Source organism: Procambarus clarkii, chromosome 3, assembly GCF_040958095.1.
Source record: "Procambarus clarkii isolate CNS0578487 chromosome 3, FALCON_Pclarkii_2.0, whole genome shotgun sequence".
Classification (NCBI taxonomy): domain Eukaryota; kingdom Metazoa; phylum Arthropoda; class Malacostraca; order Decapoda; family Cambaridae; genus Procambarus; species Procambarus clarkii.
The window spans coordinates 50,729,285-50,749,786 of record NC_091152.1 but is presented as its reverse complement, the minus strand read 5'-3'; the positions used below and the strand labels follow the sequence as shown (position 1 = coordinate 50,749,786).

At 37.8% G+C, this 20,502-nt stretch overlaps 1 protein-coding gene across 1 annotated transcript; it reads right to left on the bottom strand.

Moving 5' to 3' along the window:
• Positions 1-208: 208 nt before the first annotated feature.
• LOC138369034 (zinc finger protein 583-like) lies at positions 209-19,382 on the bottom strand. Its single transcript, XM_069331927.1, has 5 exons — positions 19,283-19,382; positions 18,303-18,410; positions 17,422-17,584; positions 1,257-1,411; positions 209-384 (listed from the first exon to the last, which is right to left on the bottom strand). The coding sequence occupies exons 1-5, from the start codon at positions 19,380-19,382 to the stop codon at positions 209-211; spliced, it is 702 nt and encodes a 233-aa protein (XP_069188028.1).
• Positions 19,383-20,502: the final 1,120 nt, after the last annotated feature.

The window sequence follows — 20,502 nt, the reverse complement described above, 5'->3', positions numbered from 1 at the left end:
ATACAGATAAAATATTTATTAAAAATACTATTTATCTTTTCGTCATTATCTGTCCTATCTGGGCTATGGTGAGCCCGTTCGTGGAGGGTCTTTGGAACTATTATCTGTATCAATAGCTGATACAAGAGGTCTGGGGTCTTCATGGTGGTTTTCAGTCCTAGAGGGCAAGCTGTCCTAGTTTTGGAACTGGTGGGATTAGTGTTGACCTCTAGGTCTTCCGATAGCCGTGCTGTCGTTGGAGTTTGGTGTGGTGGCCTCCATGAGGAGGTCTTGTACCGAGTAGGTGTCGTATTTGTTGTGCGGCGGTGGAGCTACTAAGAAATTCTACTTTCTTAGTAGGTTTCCTAGTCTGAGGAGTCCGTAATCTCCGTAGTTGGTGTTGAACTGTCGAAAATTGAGAGATTACTCAAGTAAATCAGCTGCTCACTTACTGATACCAACCAGTTGGGATACCTTAGGAAATATAACTGGTTTCAAGATTCTATTTTTTTACATATAAGATAAGTTATCACAAAACCCTTTTTAATCCTGAAAATAACAAGTTATCAAAAAATGTTTAATTGAAACATTAAGAGAAACAAATAATTTGGAGTTGGAATAAAACAATATATTTTGGGATGAAATTAGATTTTTATTGCTTCCACCAGGACTATACATGGCATGATTTAACAAATCATCTAGTGCATAAAAATTCGTTAGTTCTCTTGTGCTATATATAAAAGGACTCATATTTCTTATACGATATATGCATGCACCTTCATGTGTTAATTCGTATTTCCAAGATAGCAAAAACTTTTTCCACACTGGGGACACTTGTAAAAGGTCTCACCAGTATAAACACGTTTATGTTTCATTGTACCACTGTGATCAATGTTCTTTTTAGCGCAATGGTCATTCCTTAACGATTTCTCACCGGAATGCAGCAGTGTCTGTCCATATTTCCCAATTTATAAAAACGTTTTCCACACTCGGGACATTCGTTAGGTTTTTCACCTGTATGTACCATTCTGTGAATCTTCAGAGATACTTTTTCTCTGAATCTTCTGGAGTCTTCATGGTGGTTCAGAAACCACATTCTGGACACTAATGAGATTTCTCACCCGTACAAAGCGTCATGTGTTTTTCTCTTTTTTCTAAATCTTTTCCGACACTCTGGACACACATGGTTTCTAACGAGTATACACTATCATGTGTTTATTCATTTTCCTATGATCTTTTTCTTTTTCCATACTTTGGGCATTCGTCAGGTTTCTCACCTGTACACACCATCATGTGTTTATCCATTTTCCTGTGATTACTGAATCTTTTTCGACACTCTGGGCACTCGAAATGCTTTTTAGAAGTATATACTACCATCGTGTAGTTATTCATATTTCTATGTTTACTGAAGCTTTTCCCAATCAAAGGAACACTGTAAATAAAAAGATGGCAGTTTCAGCTCACTGGTAATTATGATGTTAGCTCTCTGGTGTTCATGTTGTTGGCTCTCTGGTATTTATGTTGTTGGCTCTCTGGTATTTATGTTCTTGGCTTTCTATTATATAAAACAGGTGAGGGGGATGTAGGTCACATGTAAGATGTTTGGTCACTGTAAGTAGGGGAGACCGGGATGAGATACTGGAGCTGTTGTTGTTGTTGTTTAGATTTAGCTATTGAAAACTAAATGCCCGTATAGCACGGGATATAGTGAGTTCGCCAATGAGTTCGTGTTTTTCTCGAAAACCTTGTTACTGTGATATTTCAGTCAAAGCGTTAAATGAAAGTGGAAGTTTCCTTCTTTACCCATATTTCTTTTTCACTTCTTTTTTTAGCACACTGCTTCTAGTCTTGTTTTAATAATAATTTTTTGGTGGTGGATGTAGATTCAGTGTTCACTAGTGTGTCCCATTCTTCAACTACTTTTCTGACCATTATAGTCAGAAAAGGATTGCTGTGGATTTTGCATCTAATCTAACTGATAATGTTAATTGAATGTTGAGTTTGATGCGCAGGGCTTCAGTTGTTTCACATTCCAACAAGTAGTATAATAATGACGCCTCTGCATATGTTCCACAGATATGACATTCTTTAACTATTAGACAAAGGAGCATAAGAATAAAGGTAACTGCAGAGGGCCTTTTGGCCCATACGATGCTTCTCCTATTTATAACCACCTAATCCATAAGAACATAAGAACATAAGAACAAATGTAACTGCAGAAGGCCTATTGGCCCATACGAGGCAGCTCCTATTCTATACCCACCCAATCCCACTCATATACTTGTCCAACCCGTGCTTGAAACAATCGAGGGACCCCACCTCCACAATGTTACGTGGCAATTGGTTCCACAAATCAACAACCCTGTTACTGAACCAGTATTTACCCAAGTCTTTCCTAAATCTAAACTTATCCAATTTATATCCATTGTTTCGTGTTCTGTCCTGTGTTGATACTTTTAATACCCTATTAATATCCCCCCGGTTATGTCCATTCATCCACTTGTAAACCTCTATCATGTCACCCCTAACTCTTCGCCTTTCCAGTGAATGCAACTTAAGCTTTGTTAATCTTTCTTCATATGAAAGATTTCTAATTTGGGGAATTAACTTAGTCATCCTACGCTGGACACGTTCAAGTGAATTTATATCCATTCTATAATATGGCGACCAAAACTGAACTGCATAATCTAAATGGGGCCTAACTAGAGCAAGATATAGCTTGAGAACCACACCAGGTGTCTTGTTACTAACGCTGCGATTAATAAATCCAAGTGTCCGATTTGCCTTATTACGAACATTTATGCATTGATCCTTTTGTTTTAAATTCTTACTAATCATAACTCCCAGATCCCTTTCGCAATCCGACTTCGCAATCACAACACCATCTAGCTCGTATCTTGTAACTCTATCATCATTACCTAACCTCAGAACTTTACATTTATCAGCATTAAACTGCATCTGCCAATCCTTTGACCATTTCAAAACCCTATCTAGATCAACTTGAAGTGATAGTGAGTCCTCCTCCGAATTAATTTCCCTACCGATTTTCGTATCATCGGCAAATTTGCAAATGTTGCTACTCAAACCTGAATCTAAATCATTTATATATATTATAAACAACAGAGGTCCCAGGACAGAGCCTTGAGGCACTCCACTTACAACATTTTCCCACTCTGACTTGATTCCATTTATACTAACTCTCTGTTTCCTTTGGTATAGCCATGCCCTAATCCAGCTTAATATAGCACCCCCAATACCATGAGACTCTATTTTTTTAATCAGTCTTTCATGTGGCACTGTATCAAAAGCTTTGCTAAAGTCAAGGTATACAACATCGCAATCCTTACCACTATCAACTGCCTCAACAATGCTAGAATAAAAAGATAACAAATTTGTTAAACATGAACGGCCATTTATAAAACCATGTTGCGACTCAATTATTAATTTATGTTTTTCAAGATGAAGACGAATTTTATTTGCTATTATAGATTCGAGTAACTTTCCCACAATAGACGTTAGGCTAATTGGTCGATAGTTAGACGCAAGTGATCTATCTCCTTTCTTAAAAACTGGTATCACATTAGCAACTTTCCAAAACTCTGGCACTCTGCCTGACTCTATTGATTTATTAAATATGATTGACAGTGGGTCACAAAGCTCCTCTTTGCATTCTTTAAGCACCCTAGCAATCACTTCATCCGGCCCTGGGGATTTGTTTGGTTTGAGTTTTACTATTTGTTTAAGAACATCCTCCCTGGTAACTGCTAAACTCGTCAACCTGTCCTCGTCCCCACCCACATAGACTTGTTCGGCTGAAGGCATATTGTTAAGTTCCTCTTTAGTCAATACAGATACAAAATATTTATTAAAAATACTACTCATCTCTTCATCACTATCTGTTATTTGACCTGTCTCAGTTTTTAATGGACCTATCCTTTCCCTAGTCTTAGTACGATATAACTGAAAAAACCCTTTAGGATTTGTCTTTGCTTGCCCTGCTATGCGAACTTCATAGTTTCTTTTTGCTTTCCTTATCTCTTTTTTAACATTTCTAACCAGTTGTACGAATTCCTGTTCTAAAGTGACCTCCCCATTTTTAATCCTTTTGTACCAAGCTCTCTTTTTACCTATAAGGTTCTTCAAATTCTTTGTTATCCACTTTGGGTCATTAGTATACGATCTATTCAATTTGTATGGTATACTACGTTCCTGTGCTTTGTTTAGAATATTCTTAAATAAGTTATATATTGAATCCACATCGAAATCCCCATTTAAGTCACCTATCGCTGGGTTCATGTCTCGCTCCAAGACCGGCCCACACCCCATACCCAAGCCTTTCCAATCAATTTGACCCAAAAAAATTTTTAGGCTATTAAAATCAGCTTTTCGAAAATCTGGCACTTTAACAGAATTTTCTCCTACTGGTCTATTCCATTCTATGCTAAATCTGATTTCTTTGTGATCACTGCTCCCTAGCTCACTCCCTATTTCGATGTCATTAATTTGCGTTTCCCTGTTAGTTAACACTAAATCTAAAATATTTTTTTCCCGTGTTGGTTCCTTAATGTGTTGCGTAAGAAAGCAATCGTCAATTAATTCTAGAAAATCTTCTGCTTCACTATTCCCTGTTTTGTTCAACCAGTTTATTCCGCTAAAATTAAAGTCACCCATGACATAAATACTGTTAGATCTAGATGCTCTAGATATTTCATCCCATAGATGCTTTGCTTCCATTCTGTCTAAATTTGGTGGCCTATATATTACTCCTATTATAATATTATTAGCTTTTTCGTTTAATTCAATCCAAATAGTTTCTGTGTGTGGCTCTATTTTGATTCCCTCTTTGAGACTACATTTCAAATTGTCCCTAACATATATGGCTACTCCACCTCCTCGTCTAATATATCTATCTGTGTGAAATAGTTTAAATCCATATATTTGATATTCAGCTAATAGTTCTCTATTTTCTACATTCATCCACGTTTCGGTAAGTGCAATAATATCTATTTTTTCTGTGCAGACAAGAGCATTTAATTCGTTAATTTTATTTCTTAGACTTCTACTGTTAGTGTAATATACCCTAAGTGAATTGTTATTTTGCGGACCTTCTCTTTCCCTGATCGTTTTGCCAATTCCTTTCTCCCACAAACACATACTTTTATTACCTCCTTCCTCCAAATCAATTCCCATACCTCTATCTACTAACAGTTTAAACCCAAACAAACACCTCTAACCACTTCTTCTAGCGAGTTCGCAACAGCAACAACCCCAGCTCTCGATAGATGCACCCCATCACGAGCATACATTTCATTTCTTCCATAGAAGTGTTCCCAGTTGTCTATGAAAGATATTGCATTTGATTTGCAATATCTTTCCAGCCGGCAATTGACACCAAGTGCCCTCGATATCCATTCATTTCCCACTCCCTTTCTTGGAAGAATGCCACATATGATCGGGATTCCTCCCTTGCTCCTAACTAACTCTATGGCTGTTTTATACCTCTGAATCAGTTCCTCACTCCTGACTCGACCAACATCATTTCCTCCCACGCTAATGCAAATAATGGGATTGTTCCCATTACCAGCCATAATATCATTCATGTTGTTTATAATATCATCAATGCCAGCTCCGGGATAGCAAACCCTTAACCTGTTCCCCCTATCTCTAGCACAAAACGTTCTATCCAAATACCTTATCTGGGAATCTCCCACAACTAATGTTTGCTTAGGTACTTCCTTTACTTTCTGAGGGGCCTGCGCTTCCTTTCTCTTCGTTGCTTTCCCTTTTGCGCGATCCACAGTCTCTCCACAGCACTCGTCCTCCAAAACGTCAAATGAATTTGAAGTTGCTATGGCGTTTGAAGGCGGCTTTATCAAAGTCTTCTTAAGGCCCCTGTCTTTCGCAACTCTCCAAGACGAGGTACCTTTACTGCTGGTCTCCTCCTTCGTTACTTCTCGTTGTTTTTTAAGCTGACGCACCTCCTCCCGCAGAGAGTCCAACTCTGTCCTCAGGGCTCCCACTAGAGTCACCAGGTCCTTCACTACAACTTCCATATTGCTATGATAATATAACAACACTCAGGAGCTCCGGTTAACACAACCTCTCACTGTGACTTCACCTGACCGACTAAGAACAAAGGCAACTGCAGAAGGCCTATTGGCCCATACGAGGCAGCTCCAATTTATAACCACCCAATCCCACTCATATACTTGTCCAACCCGCGCTTGAAACAATCGAGGGACTCCACCTCCACCACGTTACGTGGTAATTGGTTTCAACAAATCAACAACCCTGTTACCGAACCAGTATTTACCCAAGTCTTTCCTAAATCTAAACTTAGAACTTAACTTGGATTGGGTGGTTATAAATAGGAGCAGCCTCGTATTGACCAATAGGCCCTCTGAATTTACCTTTCTTTTTATGTTTTTCTCAAACACAGTTAATTCTTTGACTTTCTGGAGAATGTAATTTAAGCTTGGTCAATCTTTCTTCATAAGACAGGTTTCTAATTTGAGGGATTAATTGTTGGATATTTCCAACATCGAATACAACATTGTTTTATTCTCATTACTTATTACTAACCATACTTAATATTGTAGTAATTAAAAGTAACAACTCGTAGAATTCTCATGTACTAATAATTCATCTGTGCATTAGGCTAGAATTCTCACGTCACCTGACGCCAGTATTGCGTCAGATTTCTTTACAGTAAAACACATTATATACAATTTGTGTGAGAATTAAATACGATTCTCCATAATTAAAGCATTCTGTATGGCAACTGATTGCAGACGAATGGTTCTCTAACTAAAAGCCGAATAGAGCTTTAGAATCAAAACGTCTACCTCGCGATAGAGGTAACGTCATCAATGAATGCTATGGGGAGACATTAATTCCTCTCACTTATATCTTTACTATTCTTAAATAGTTAAATAATAATATTCCGTTCCTCTAAATAATAAACCCGTCCAGTCTTTAGAGTTTCAAGCGCGAATGCGAGAAATATTAATGTTCAAGACAATAATTTGTGTTGTGAACGTCGACTGGGCGTGGGTTGGGGGACGCCATCCTCAGTCGGGAAGCGGACAAGTGCAGGGCCGGAAGGAGGAAAAGCTACGCTTACCGTACTCACAAAAGACGCCATTGTCCAGCATATAGGACAAGTGTGTTCATCCACAGATGAAAGCCGCCACTGTGAGGCGTGAACGACCTTGCAGATAATATCTTCAACTAGTGCTGGTGTTAAAGGAGGACCTTAGACTTGGTTCCTGACGACATGTGATCAGCCAGCTTGAAACGCATCAATCCAGGATAGGTTCACCGGAGCCTGGGATGCGAAATTACGGCAATCTTAATACTTACACAGTGCCCACAGCTAAGTACTTTTATTTGATGCATCATTTATAAGTTTATTAATAGCGGGGTGATTGCACGTCACGCGGCGAGACAACACCTAATAACAGGTGATTAGAATTCTATCTGTAGATATCAGTAATCTTGAATATGAATTGATTAGTTAAATCAATTGCTACTGGTAGTCATTTATCTTGCAGCTCCAGAGACGAATTCCTCATACTGTCTTCTCCATGCTAACCGTGTCATTCGTCGGTGTACCAGACTTGGAGATTAAGAGGACTGCCAGGGTTATCTAAAGGAATCTATTACCAGCTAAGGCTTATTTCTTTTTATTCATAACTTTGCAATTTGATACATTCAGAATGTGCAACATAATGTGTGATTTACTGTAACTCATTATTATGCTCATATTCATGTTTTTCTTTGTATGAATCATATTATATTCAACATTAATTATAGGATTAGATTATTATTAATAGAATTAGTGAACGAACCACACTGATTCCTGGACGTACTGACCTCCAGTAATAACCCCCCAATGTAGGTGTTTGAGGTTTGGTTTTAATAATACAGCCCATTAATTATTTTTATGATCATACTTTCTAGTCATATCCATAGTCACTGGTTTTTCTAGAATTTTATCTAATGATCTGAAATTCTCAGTTTCCCTCTTTACTTTAAAAGCGGGTGGTCCTTCGTAATTTAATTTACTACTTTAATTATTAATTAATCAGAATCAAACCCAAATATCCCACATTATGGTCCTTATCGAACCGGATAGGCATTAAAATTATAATTAAAATATTAATCATTAATAACTAATCCTTGTGTGATAGAAGCTAGACTAACTATTTAATCAATTGTGTCAACTAACAGTGTAACACATCAGTTAGCCTAGACCACACTAACAGCTACCTTATACATAGCTTTAGTGGGTCATAACCAATTACCCACAACATTTAGACGTACACTTCATACTGAAGTAGAATCTTTAGGTCACCAAGAGCAACAGCTCATAACCTTATATTAATCACTAACACCAATTAAGTGTTAACCATTTAGGCTATACCAATGTTTCAATATATGGCTGTCAGCAGACTGTCCATTATAGCCTGAATCCATGTTAAAGTTACTGCTTCACTCAAGTCAGTGGAACATTAACATTTAGGGATCCAGTATACTAATATAAATTACTGATCTCATACTAGTTAATCATTACTAACCCTGATAATATTTTATTCCACAATTAGGAGTACATTTAGGAGTTAGATAATATTTACGGCAGTAGAATACTTGCCAAACACAATTAATTCCTTTGTGTTCATTTAATTTCTTATACACATAATTACACAAGTGTATATTATATAAAATACAAAAAACTCAAAAACACAGCACAATTATTTGCACATTACTGCACCATAATATAATCTTTGCCAACCTTCATTAGGTAGCAATTTAGGCTGTGATTGTGTTGAATCTGGCACAAGCACAGACTAAATATAGTTGTAGTTTCTCAAAGTAGAAAATCTCACGACTAGGATTGAGCTAGTTAGTGACACATATATTATTATTTTGTGCTGACCCTATCAAGGGTGGGATTAACCATTTATTGTGTAATTATTTTATTGCATATTTCTATGTATGTCTTTGAGTGTTACTGTAAGTCCACTACCCATCCGAGGCTGATTTAGAAGAGCTAATCTGAGGAACACCTGTAGTGAGACCAAGGTACCACTCAAATCTTAGTTGCTTATTATTAGGTAGGTAGCTAACCTCTAAATGAGATAAATTACAACCAGCCTCAAGAAATATTAGGCTGTCAATACTTGTACCTGCTCTGCATCAAGGAGCAGACACCATAGCTATACCACTAGCTACATAAGCCCTATCAGGCTGTCAATACTTGTACCTGCTCTGCATCAAGGAGCAGACACTATAGCTATACCACTAGCTATATAAGCCCTATCAGGCTGCCAATAATTATACCTGCTCTACATCAAGGAGCAGACACCATAGCTATACCACTAGCTACATAAGCCCTATCAGGCTCAATTTACCACAAGAATGGATCCTTTAGAAAGGAACGCAAGATTCTTGAGAGCTCTTCAAGGTCCTTTAGGAAAACTGCTTATGAAATGTCATTTCTGTGTCGAAACTGACCCAGGTGACGTCTACAGACTAGCAAGTTACATAAAGTACGCCATCCAAAAATATGACTATATCAAGACTGTAATCGAGTCCCACAGGAATTTACTCCAAGCCGGTCATACTGTCTCAGACCACTTAAGTCTAACAGAATCTGATCTCGATAACTATGAACATTCTGTTCAAACCAGTTTAGACCGATATAAGGAGGTGCTTGCGAAGCAAGATATTCCCGAGTGGGTGGATCAGATCATTAATAGACCTGTATCCAAGTTAACACTCAGCTCAGATGAAATACTTGAGCTAAATCAAGACGAGGAGAATCCTCTAATCAATACTGATCACTATACAGGATCAACAACTGAAGATCAACCTTCATTTTCTAACCTCTCATCTAATACAGCTTCATGTGATGATTTGTTTACCGAGTCTGATCAAATTTCAGACCACTCTTCTCAATGTTCCCTGGATTCTATAAGTTCGATACATAATGCTACTGAATTAACTAGCTTATCACCAGAACCCAGAGAAACAAGTGAAGCTGCAGATGAAACAAGTGAAGCTGCAATGATCAGTGAATCTGAACCAGAAAATGATAAAGCTAATGCTGCAGCAGCAGTCGAAGCTGTAATCAAAACTGAGGCTAAGCAAGAAGCCTTAAGTAACACAAGTAATGGTCACAATTGCTCCCAACAGCCTTCTAAAGTAAGTGCTAACAATGAGAAGACTATTATAAACCTTGTGCACCAATTATTAAGTTTATCTTCACCAGAGCAATCAGTTAACTCTTTACAAGACTTTAGTTTTCAGCTTGAGTCACTGATAAATTCTTTCAGTAAAGAGGTGGATCACCCAACTACTGAGTGGATGACTAAAATTATCATCCAAAGAAAATTGTCTGGTGACACACTTAATAAACTATATGTATGCCAGAATGGTAATACCCTGTCAATGCAGGATATATTTACAGGTTTGCGTAATATGAGCAATCATACAGCAGACCAAGCAATTAATGCTAAATCTGAATGCACCAAAACTGTACCTACATCAGTTTCCTTGCCTGAAACTCCTAAAGTGACACTGTCACTAGGCAACCAAGGTGCTAATAATCCATGTAATCAAAATCAGTCAAACACTGATTCATCAGTGAGACCTAAGAGTCCCACAGGTGCTCCTAAGAGACCTAATAGTCCAAAGAGCACTGCTAATAACTCCACAGGTGCTCCTAAGAGACCTAATAGTCCAAAGAGCACTGCTAATGATTCCACAGATGCTCCTAAGAGACCTAATAGTCCAAAGAGCACTCCCAAGAGCCTATTAATGGTTCCCCAGAGTACACCAAGTACTCACAAGAGAATAAATAACAAGCAAATGCAAGCATCAAAACCATCACCACCTGCAAATACTGTTTTACCTAAACCGGTAACCCCTAAACGATCTGTAGGATGGAGAATATGCTTGTTTTGCAATCAAAAACATTCTCTGTACAAATGTACTAATTATCCTAATAGAGACAAGAGTCAGACGACTCAAACAGTTACACAAATGTACTAGGTGTCTCAAACCACATAATGTTAACAGCTGTGACACCCCACTGAACACCTGCAATAGGTGTAGAAGGGGCAAGCATCATGCTGCACTGTGCAAATTAGTTAGGACTAATTATGTCAATCCTAGAATAGGACGTAGAGAATCTACACAAGTACAGTGCTGCAAGGTACGAGATGTGTACAGCGTAACTACACAAGCATCTCAAGTGGATGCTGCTTTGCCTACTGCCCAACTTCAAGTGAAGAACAGAGGAGCCAAGATCACCATACGTGGACTATTTGATCAAGGTTCCCAGAGAACTTTCATTACTCAAAGGGCAGCAGAGGCACTTAATTTACAACCAATAGGACAGGTAAAATTAAACTTGTCCGGGTTCATGATAAATCGAGGAACCCATGAATACACAGTAGTTCAACCGCTTGTACGACTAGGTAGTCAAGCCAAGGCTGTCCAAGCCATTGTTGTAGATCAAATACCTTTAGACTTAAACATTAAGGGTCTGGGGTACACAGCCCACTTCCTGCAGGAACGTGAAATTAATTTGGCTGACAACAAATTAATGTCTGACCGCCTTAACAATATAGATGTACTAGTAGGAGCCGACTACTATTACCAGTTCATAACTGGACATGTTAAACGATTGGGAATGAATATGCTCCAATCTGCAGGAGGCTACTTACGTACTGGTAAAGTTCTGAATGTGAACAAGCCTAAACCTGCCAATAATAATAAATTAGTCAGCAGTAAATTAATTCTCCAGCAGCAAGCTAAAGGGAGAAACACAGCTGAATAATAAACTCAGATTGTATGTAGTACAATTGATACTCGCCGAGATGTTTCATAACTCTCAGTGAAAATCAATGGTCCGTACTCAAACAAGTACAAGTCACAGCGACCAACCCATTGAATTCACTGCCGACCTAGAATTATTCTCGACAAGTAGTAATTGACCACACTCAGTCTTCCTAGTTAAATTGTAATGTTAGGCTAGAGAATCTAGTACTCCCTAGGAATTAATAATGTTAGGCTAGAGAATCTAGCACTCAATGCCACTGGCATTTCCTGAATTTAGTGATAACATTCACTAGGACCACTGGTCCACTATACTTGCGCTTAAAGGTTTGCCAAGAAAACCTTAATACCATGTTTTCTGCACTAAGAGTTAGTGATAAATACTTGCATTAATTGTTTGAGTTGTTTTTCTTTCGTTTCTGCTTATTTAGTGTAGGAGCGCAACACGAACAAACTTGCACACTTACTAATATGTAAGTGAATTTTCAGAGAACTAATATGTTTAATGCATTACCGTTAAACATTAGCATTGTTAATTAACATGCTTCATGAGCTTAACATAGCTCACCTTAGAATTAACGTAATAATATGAGTGCTCGTTCACCATGCGCAAGAGCTTAATATTGCTCGCCATGATAACTGAATGACAAAACTCCACCTCGTTAATTCGAGTTCACTGAACTCACCCTGTTAACTGTTAACGAGCTCCATGCAGCTCACCCTGTTAGCACCAGCTAACGAGCTCACTGTAGCTCACCCTGTCAACACTGTTGACGAGTTCACTGAACTCACCCTGTTAACTGTTAACGAGCTCCATGTAGCTCACCCTGTTAGCACTAGCTAACGAGCTCCATGTAGCTCACCCTGTCAACACTGTTGACGAGTTCACTGTAACTCACCCTGTTAGCACTGCTAACGAGCTCAATGTAGCTCACCCTGTCAGCACTGCTGACGAGCTCACTGTAGCTCACCATGTTCACGAGTTTAATATAACTCGACCTGTTAATGAGCTCAATACTGCTCACAATGTTAATTCGAGTACATTTTGCTCACATTTAGCTTAGTCCCTTACTTAGGTAGGTTAGAAATTCAAACCATTTATTTAGGTAGGTTTAGAGACTTTAGTAGTGTCAACTGAGTACTAGCCTAATCTGTACTCACCATTAATTACAGTTGACTATACTTATAGAGACTGATTTAATAAACTCAAATTCATGTAAAGGTGATTTCGTACTAACCAGTTTACAGTGTCAAGCCTATGAGCTGCCATTTAATTAGCTCATAAGTCAGTATGACTAGGCTACTAATCTCACTGTCGACTCAGAATTTTCCTTGATTTTGATGAATGAACCTTTCAGTTCTCTACTTCTATTATTTTAGCTAGTTAGCAAATTATTTGTACCATCAGTCAGCATGATTACTGCACGGCAGTGCACATTTAATTCAATTTCCTCATTTGAATTTGAGGTGATCGTGATACTGCGTGATGTTATTGTCTAGTAACTCAATAGTTACAAGTCACAGCGACCCTAGACAGTGACCTTACTGTAGTGTCATAGTCTCCTTAATCTTAAATGACTAATAATACTTTACTGTATAATCATACAATAGTGTTATCAGTTCTTAGGAACTTATTCTGAGTTTACCTACGATTCAGCAGCTACGTAATACACCATTACCTGTCACTGCGACCCTAGTTGTTGAGTTTATTGTGAGCTTTAGAGTGTTCCTGATTACCGATAACTTAATCATTTAATGTTTCATTATTTCATGCATGTTTCCACTAAGGGAAACTGCAAGCCTATTACAACTCTGAAGAAGAATAATTTCTTTCACATCCCACTGAGAAAACTGTGATGATGCTACGATGTGATATCACGTAATGAAACATTACACGTCACTATGACCCAAGATATCGCATCACTGTAGATTCTGTTAGTTTAAATTGGGAGAGTTAAATTTTATAAATATTGTGTAGGCTACAAACAACATGTTTCAGTTGACATGTGAATAACAAGACTCAACTTCTTGTAAGTCCTTGATAAATCTGGGACGTTCGTTATGTGTGTACTAACATACTAACCTACTAACATACTAATGTATTAATCTTAATATCACTTCGGGATAGGTCAGTACAACACAGTACACTGCGACCCTGGGAATCCCCCCCCGGAGTTATGTTGGATATTTCCAACATCGAATACAACATTGTTGTATTCTCATTACTTATTACTAACCATACTTAATATTGTAGTAATTAAAAGTAACAACTCGTAGAATTCTCATGTACTAATAATTCATCTGTGCATTAGGCTAGAATTCTCACGTCACCTGACGCCAGTATTGCGTCAGATTTCTTTACAGTAAAACACATTATATACAATTTGTGTGAGAATTAAATACGATTCTCCATAATTAAAGCATTCTGTATGGCAACTGATTGCAGACGAATGGTTCTCTAACTAAAAGCCGAATAGAGCTTTAGAATCAAAACGTCTACCTCGCGATAGAGGTAACGTCATCAATGAATGCTATGGGGAGACATTAATTCCTCTCACTTATATCTTTACTATTCTTAAATAGTTAAATAATAATATTCCGTTCCTCTAAATAATAAACCCGTCCAGTCTTTAGAGTTTCAAGCGCGAATGCAAGAAATATTAATGTTCAAGACAATAATTTGTGTTGTGAACGTCGACTGGGCGTGGGTTGGGGGACGCCATCCTCAGTCGGGAAGCGGACACGTGCAGGGCCGGAAGGAGGCAAAGCTACGCTTACCGTACTCACAAAAGACGCCATTGTCCAGCATATAGGACAAGTGTGTTCATCCACAGATGAAAGCCGCCACTGTGAGGCGTGAACGACCTTGCAGATAATATCTTCAACTAGTGCTGGTGTTAAAGGAGGACCTTAGACTTGGTTCCTGACGACACGTGATCAGCCAGCTTGAAACGCATCAATCCAGGATAGGTTCACCGGAGCCTGGGATGCGAAATTACGGCAATCTTAATACTTACACAGTGCCCACAGCTAAGTACTTTTATTTGATGCATCATTTATAAGTTTATTAATAGCGGGGTGATTGCACGTCACGCGGCGAGACAACACCTAATAACAGGTGATTAGAATTCTATCTGTAGATATCAGTAATCTTGAATATGAATTGATTAGTTAAATCAATTGCTACTGGTAGTCATTTATCTTGCAGCTCCAGAGACGAATTCCTCATGCTGTCTTCTCCATGCTAACCGTGTCATTCGTCGGTGTACCAGACTTGGAGATTAAGAGGACTGCCAGGGTTATCTAAAGGAATCTATTACCAGCTAAGGCTTATTTCTTTTTATTCATAACTTTGCAATTTGATACATTCAGAATGTGCAACATAATGTGTGATTTACTGTAACTCATTATTATGCTCAAATTCATGTTTTTCTTTGTATGAATCATATTATATTCAACATTAATTATAGGATTAGATTATTATTAATAGAATTAGTGAACGAACCACACTGATTCCTGGACGTACTGACCTCCAGTAATAACCCCCCAATGTAGGTGTTTGAGGTTTGGTTTTAATAATACAGCCCATTAATTATTTTTATCATCATACTTTCAAGTCATATCCATAGTCACTGTTTTTTCTAGAATTTTATCTAATGATCTGAAATTCTCAGTTTCCCTCTTTACTTTAAAAGCGGGTGGTCCTTCGTAATTTAATTTACTACTTTAATTATTAATTAATCAGAATCAAACCCAAATATCCCACATTAATTTGTCAACCCTCGCTGGAAGCATTCTATTGAATTTAGATCCATTTTATAGTACGGAGTATAGCCAAAACTGAACTACATAACCTAAATAAAAACATAGGAAGAAAGGTAACTGCAGAAGGCCTATTGGCCCATACGAGTCAGCTGCTGTTTATAACAACGCAATCCCACTCATATACATGTCCAACCCACGTTTCAAACAATCGCGGGACCTCCAACAACTTACGCGGTTACTGGTTGCACAAATCAACAACCCTATTACCCACCAGTATTTACTCAAGTCTTTCCAAAATCTAAACATACTCAGTTTATACCTCACTGTGTATGTATATACCTCAAAACATTGGTTCCTGTTTTTTCTTGTGCTGATACTTTTTAATACCCTATTAATATCTCCTTTGTTATATCAATTCATCCACTTGTAAACCTCCATCATATCAACCCTAACTCTTCGTCTTTCCAGTGAATGCAATATAAGTCAACAAATCCACAAGGACCCTGATGAGGGTTCGAACCTACGTTCGAGAGGATCCCAGACGGTGCCTTAATTGTGATTTATGTGTGTAATGCAATTTAAGCTTCATATGACAGGTAACTAATTTGGGGAATTAACTCTGTCATCCTACGCTAAACACCTTCAAGTGAATTTATATCCATTCTATAGTACGGCAAGCAAAATTGAACTGCATAATCAAAAGGGGCCTAACCAGATAAAGATATAACTGAAGAACAACACCAGGTGTCTTGTTACTAACGTCCTGTGTCCTTTTTGCCGTATTACGAACATTCATGCATTGATCTTATGTTTTTAAATTCTTACTAATCATAATCATAAGCTATTAGGACAATATCTAACTCTGGCCCCAGACATCACTCGGTACCATTACTCAAATTAATATGTTAGATATTAAGTCCCTGCGCATCCTCTAATGTGTATTTTATATATATAAAACGCTGAACTGTAATGTCAATCCTGACCTTAAAAGCTTCCTAGAAGGTTGTAACAGATCCCATGAGCACCACACCAGAAACAAATACCTATTTGATATTGCAAGAGTACGACTTAGTCAAACTAGAAATGCTTTACAAATCAAGAGACCTCGAATGGGGAATGACCTTCCCAATTATGTTAAAGACTGTACCTCTCCCAACCAGTTCAAGATTAAAACTAAGTACAAACTAATTAACTCAATGTAATCTACTTCACCCCCAAAATGTCAACCCATGTCTTCTTGTTTAAACAATACTGATTGTTGACCAAATTGTATTTTTTTTTTTCTGCCATGTTTTCCCCCTCCCCTCCCCTTTTTTACGTTTTTTTCTTATTTTTTCTCAACACAATTTTTACTTTAATCTCAATTAGTATTAAGTTTTAGTCTTAGTGTTTTTCCTGCCCGAAACGCTTTTCGTTATCGTATCTATTGGAATTGTATGTGCTAGCTATATCTATAAATCCATCAACTTTTGTATCTTACCTTGTATGTATGGACTTTATCTGAATAAACATTTGTATTTGTTGTATAACTCCCAAACCTCTTTCGCAATCTCAACACCATCTCACTCTTATCTTATAACTCTTTCATCATTTCCTAGCCTCAAAACCTTACATTTGTCAACATTTAAACTGCATCTGCTAAACTTTTGACCATTTCTAAACCCTAAGATCGTCTTGAAGTGATTGTAAGGCTTTTTCCGTGTTTATTTCCCTCCAGGTTTTAGTATCATCAGCAAATTTGAAAATGTTGCTGCTCAAACCTGAATCTAAATCATTTATATATATTATGAATAACAGAGGTACCAGGACAGAGCGTTAAGGCACTCCACTTACATTTCCCCACCCTGACTTAATCCCATTTGTACTAACTTTCTGTTTCCTTTGGTACAGCCATCCAACTTAACATAGCACCCCCCAATACCATGACCCTCTATCTTTTTAACCAGTCTTCCATGTGGCACTCTATCAAAAACTTTGCTAAAGTCAAGGTACACAGCTATGCTGATATAAAATGATAGCAAATTTGAATTATTTACTAATTTATGTTTTTCAAGATGATAATGAATGGTATTTGCGAAAATCGATTCAAGTAACTATTCCAAAATTGACGTTAGGCTAATTGGCAGATTGTTTGATGCAAGTTATCTATCTCCTTTCTTAAAAATTGGTACACATTAGCAGCCATCCACGACTCTGGCACTCTGCCTGACTCTAATGATTTATTATATGTGGTAGACAAGGGATCGCAATGCTCCTCTTAGCATTCTTTGGGCACCCTGGTAAACACTTCGGCGGGCCCTGGGGATTTGTTTGATTTGAGTTTCACTATTGTTTAATAACATCATCCCTCCTAAGTGTTAAACTAGTCAACCATTCCGCGTTCTCTCTCACTTAGACTTATTCGGCCGAAGGCATAGAGTTACGTTCCTCTTTAGTAAATACAGATAAAATATTTATTAAACATACTATTTATCTTTTCGTCATTATCTGTCCTATCTGGGCTATGGTGAGCCCGTACGTGGAGGGTCTTTGGAACTATTATCTGTATCAATAGCTGATACAAGAGGTCTGGGGGCTTCATGGTGGTTATCAGTCCTAGAGGGCAAGCTGTCCTAGTTTTGGAACTGGTGGGATTAGTGTTGACCTCTAGGTCTTCCGATAGCCGTGCTGTCGTTGGAGTTTGGTGTGGTGGCCTCCATGAGGAGGTCTTGTACCGAGTAGGTGTCGTATTTGTTGTGCGGCGGTGGAGCTACTAAGAAATCCTACTTTCTTAGTAGGTTTCCGAGTCTGAGGAGTCCGTAATCTCCGTAGTTGGTGTTGAACTGTCGAAAATTGAGAGATTACTCAAGTAAATCAGCTGCTCACTTACTGATACCAACCAGCTGGGATACCTTAGGAAATATAACTGGTTTCAAGATTCTATTTTTTTACATATAAGATAAGTTATCACAAAACCCTTTTTAATCCTGAAAATAACAAGTTATCAAAAAATGTTTAATTGAAACATTAAGAGAAACAAATAATTTGGAGATGGAATACAACAATATATTTTGGGATGAAATTAGATTTTTATTGCTTCCACCAGGACTATACATGGCATGATTTAACAAATCATCTAGTGCATAAAAATTCGTTAGTTCTCTTGTGCTATATATAAAAGGACTCATATTTCTTATACGATATATGCATGCACCTTCATGTGTTAATTCGTATTTCCAAGATAGCAAAAACTTTTTCCACACTGGGGACACTTCTAAAAGGTCTCACCAGTATAAACACGTTTATGTTTCATTGTACCACTGTGATCAATGATCTTTTTAACGCAATGGTCATTCCTTAACGATTTCTCACCGGAATGTAGCAGTGTCTGTCCATATTTCCCAATTTATAAAAACGTTTTCCACACTCGGGACATTCGTTAGGTTTTTCACCTGTATGTACCATTCTGTGAATCTTCAGAGATACTTTTTCTCTGAATCTTCTGGAGTCTTCATGGTGGTTCAGAAACCACATTCTGGACACTCATGAGATTTCTCACCCGTACAAAGCCTCATGTGTTTTTCTCTTTTTACTAAATCTTTTCCGACACTCTGGACACACATGGTTTCTAACGAGTATACACTATCATGTGTTTATTCATTTTCCTATGATCTTTTTCTTTTTCCATACTTTGGGCATTCGTCAGGTTTCTCACCTGTACACACCATCATGTGTTTATCCATTTTCTTGTGATTACTGAATCTTTTTCGACACTCTGGGCACTCGAAAGGCTTTTTAGAAGTATATACTACCATCGTGTAGTTATTCATATTTCAATGTTTACTGAAGCTTTTCCCAATCAAAGGAACACTGTAAATAAAAAGATGGTTGTTTCAGCTCCCTGGTAATTATGATGTTAGCTCTCTGGTGTTTATGTTGTTGGCTCTCTGGTATTTATGTTGTTGGCTCTCTGGTATTTATGTTCTTGGCTTTCTATTATATAAAACAGGTGAGGGGGATGTAGGACACATGTAAGATGTTTGGTCACTGTAAGTAGGGGAGACCGGGATGAGATGCTGGAGCTGTTGTTGTTGTTGTTTAGATTTAGCTATTGAAAACTAAATGCCCGTATAGCACGGGATATAGTGAGTTCGCCAATGAGTTCGTGTTTTTCTCGAAAACCTTGTTACTGTGATATTTCAGTCAAAGCGTTAAATGGAAGTGGAAGTTTCCTTCTTTACCCCCATTTCTTTTTCACTTCTTTTTTTAGCACACTGCTTCTAGTCTTGTTTTAATAATAATTTTTTGGTGGTGGATGTAGATTCAGTGTTCACTAGTGTGTCCCATTCTTCAACTACTTTTCTGACCATTATAGTCAGAAAAGGATTGCTGTGGATTTTGCATCTAATCTAACTGATAATGTTAATTGAATGTTGAGTTTGATGCGCAGGGCTTCAGTTGTTTCACATTCCAACAAGTAGTATAATAATGACGCCTCTGCATATGTTCCACAGATATGACATTCTTTAACTATTAGACAAAGGAGCATAAGAATAAAGGTAACTGCAGAGGGCCTTTTGGCCCATACGATGCTTCTCCTATTTATAACCACCCAATCCCACTCATATATGTGTCCAACACACGATTGAGACATTCAAGGGACCCCCACCTACACTACGTTACATGGTAATTGCTTCCACAAATCAACAACCATGTTACCGAATTAGTATTAACACAGTTTTTTTATAAACCAAAACTTATTCATTTATACCTATTGTTCCGGGTCCTGACTTGTGTGATTCTTTTTATACCATATTATTATCTCCTTTGTTATGGCCCTTCATTAACTTGTTTTACTGTACACTTCAATCAGTTATGATTAGTAAGAATTTAAAACCAAAGGATCAATGCATGAATGTTCGTAATAAGCAAATA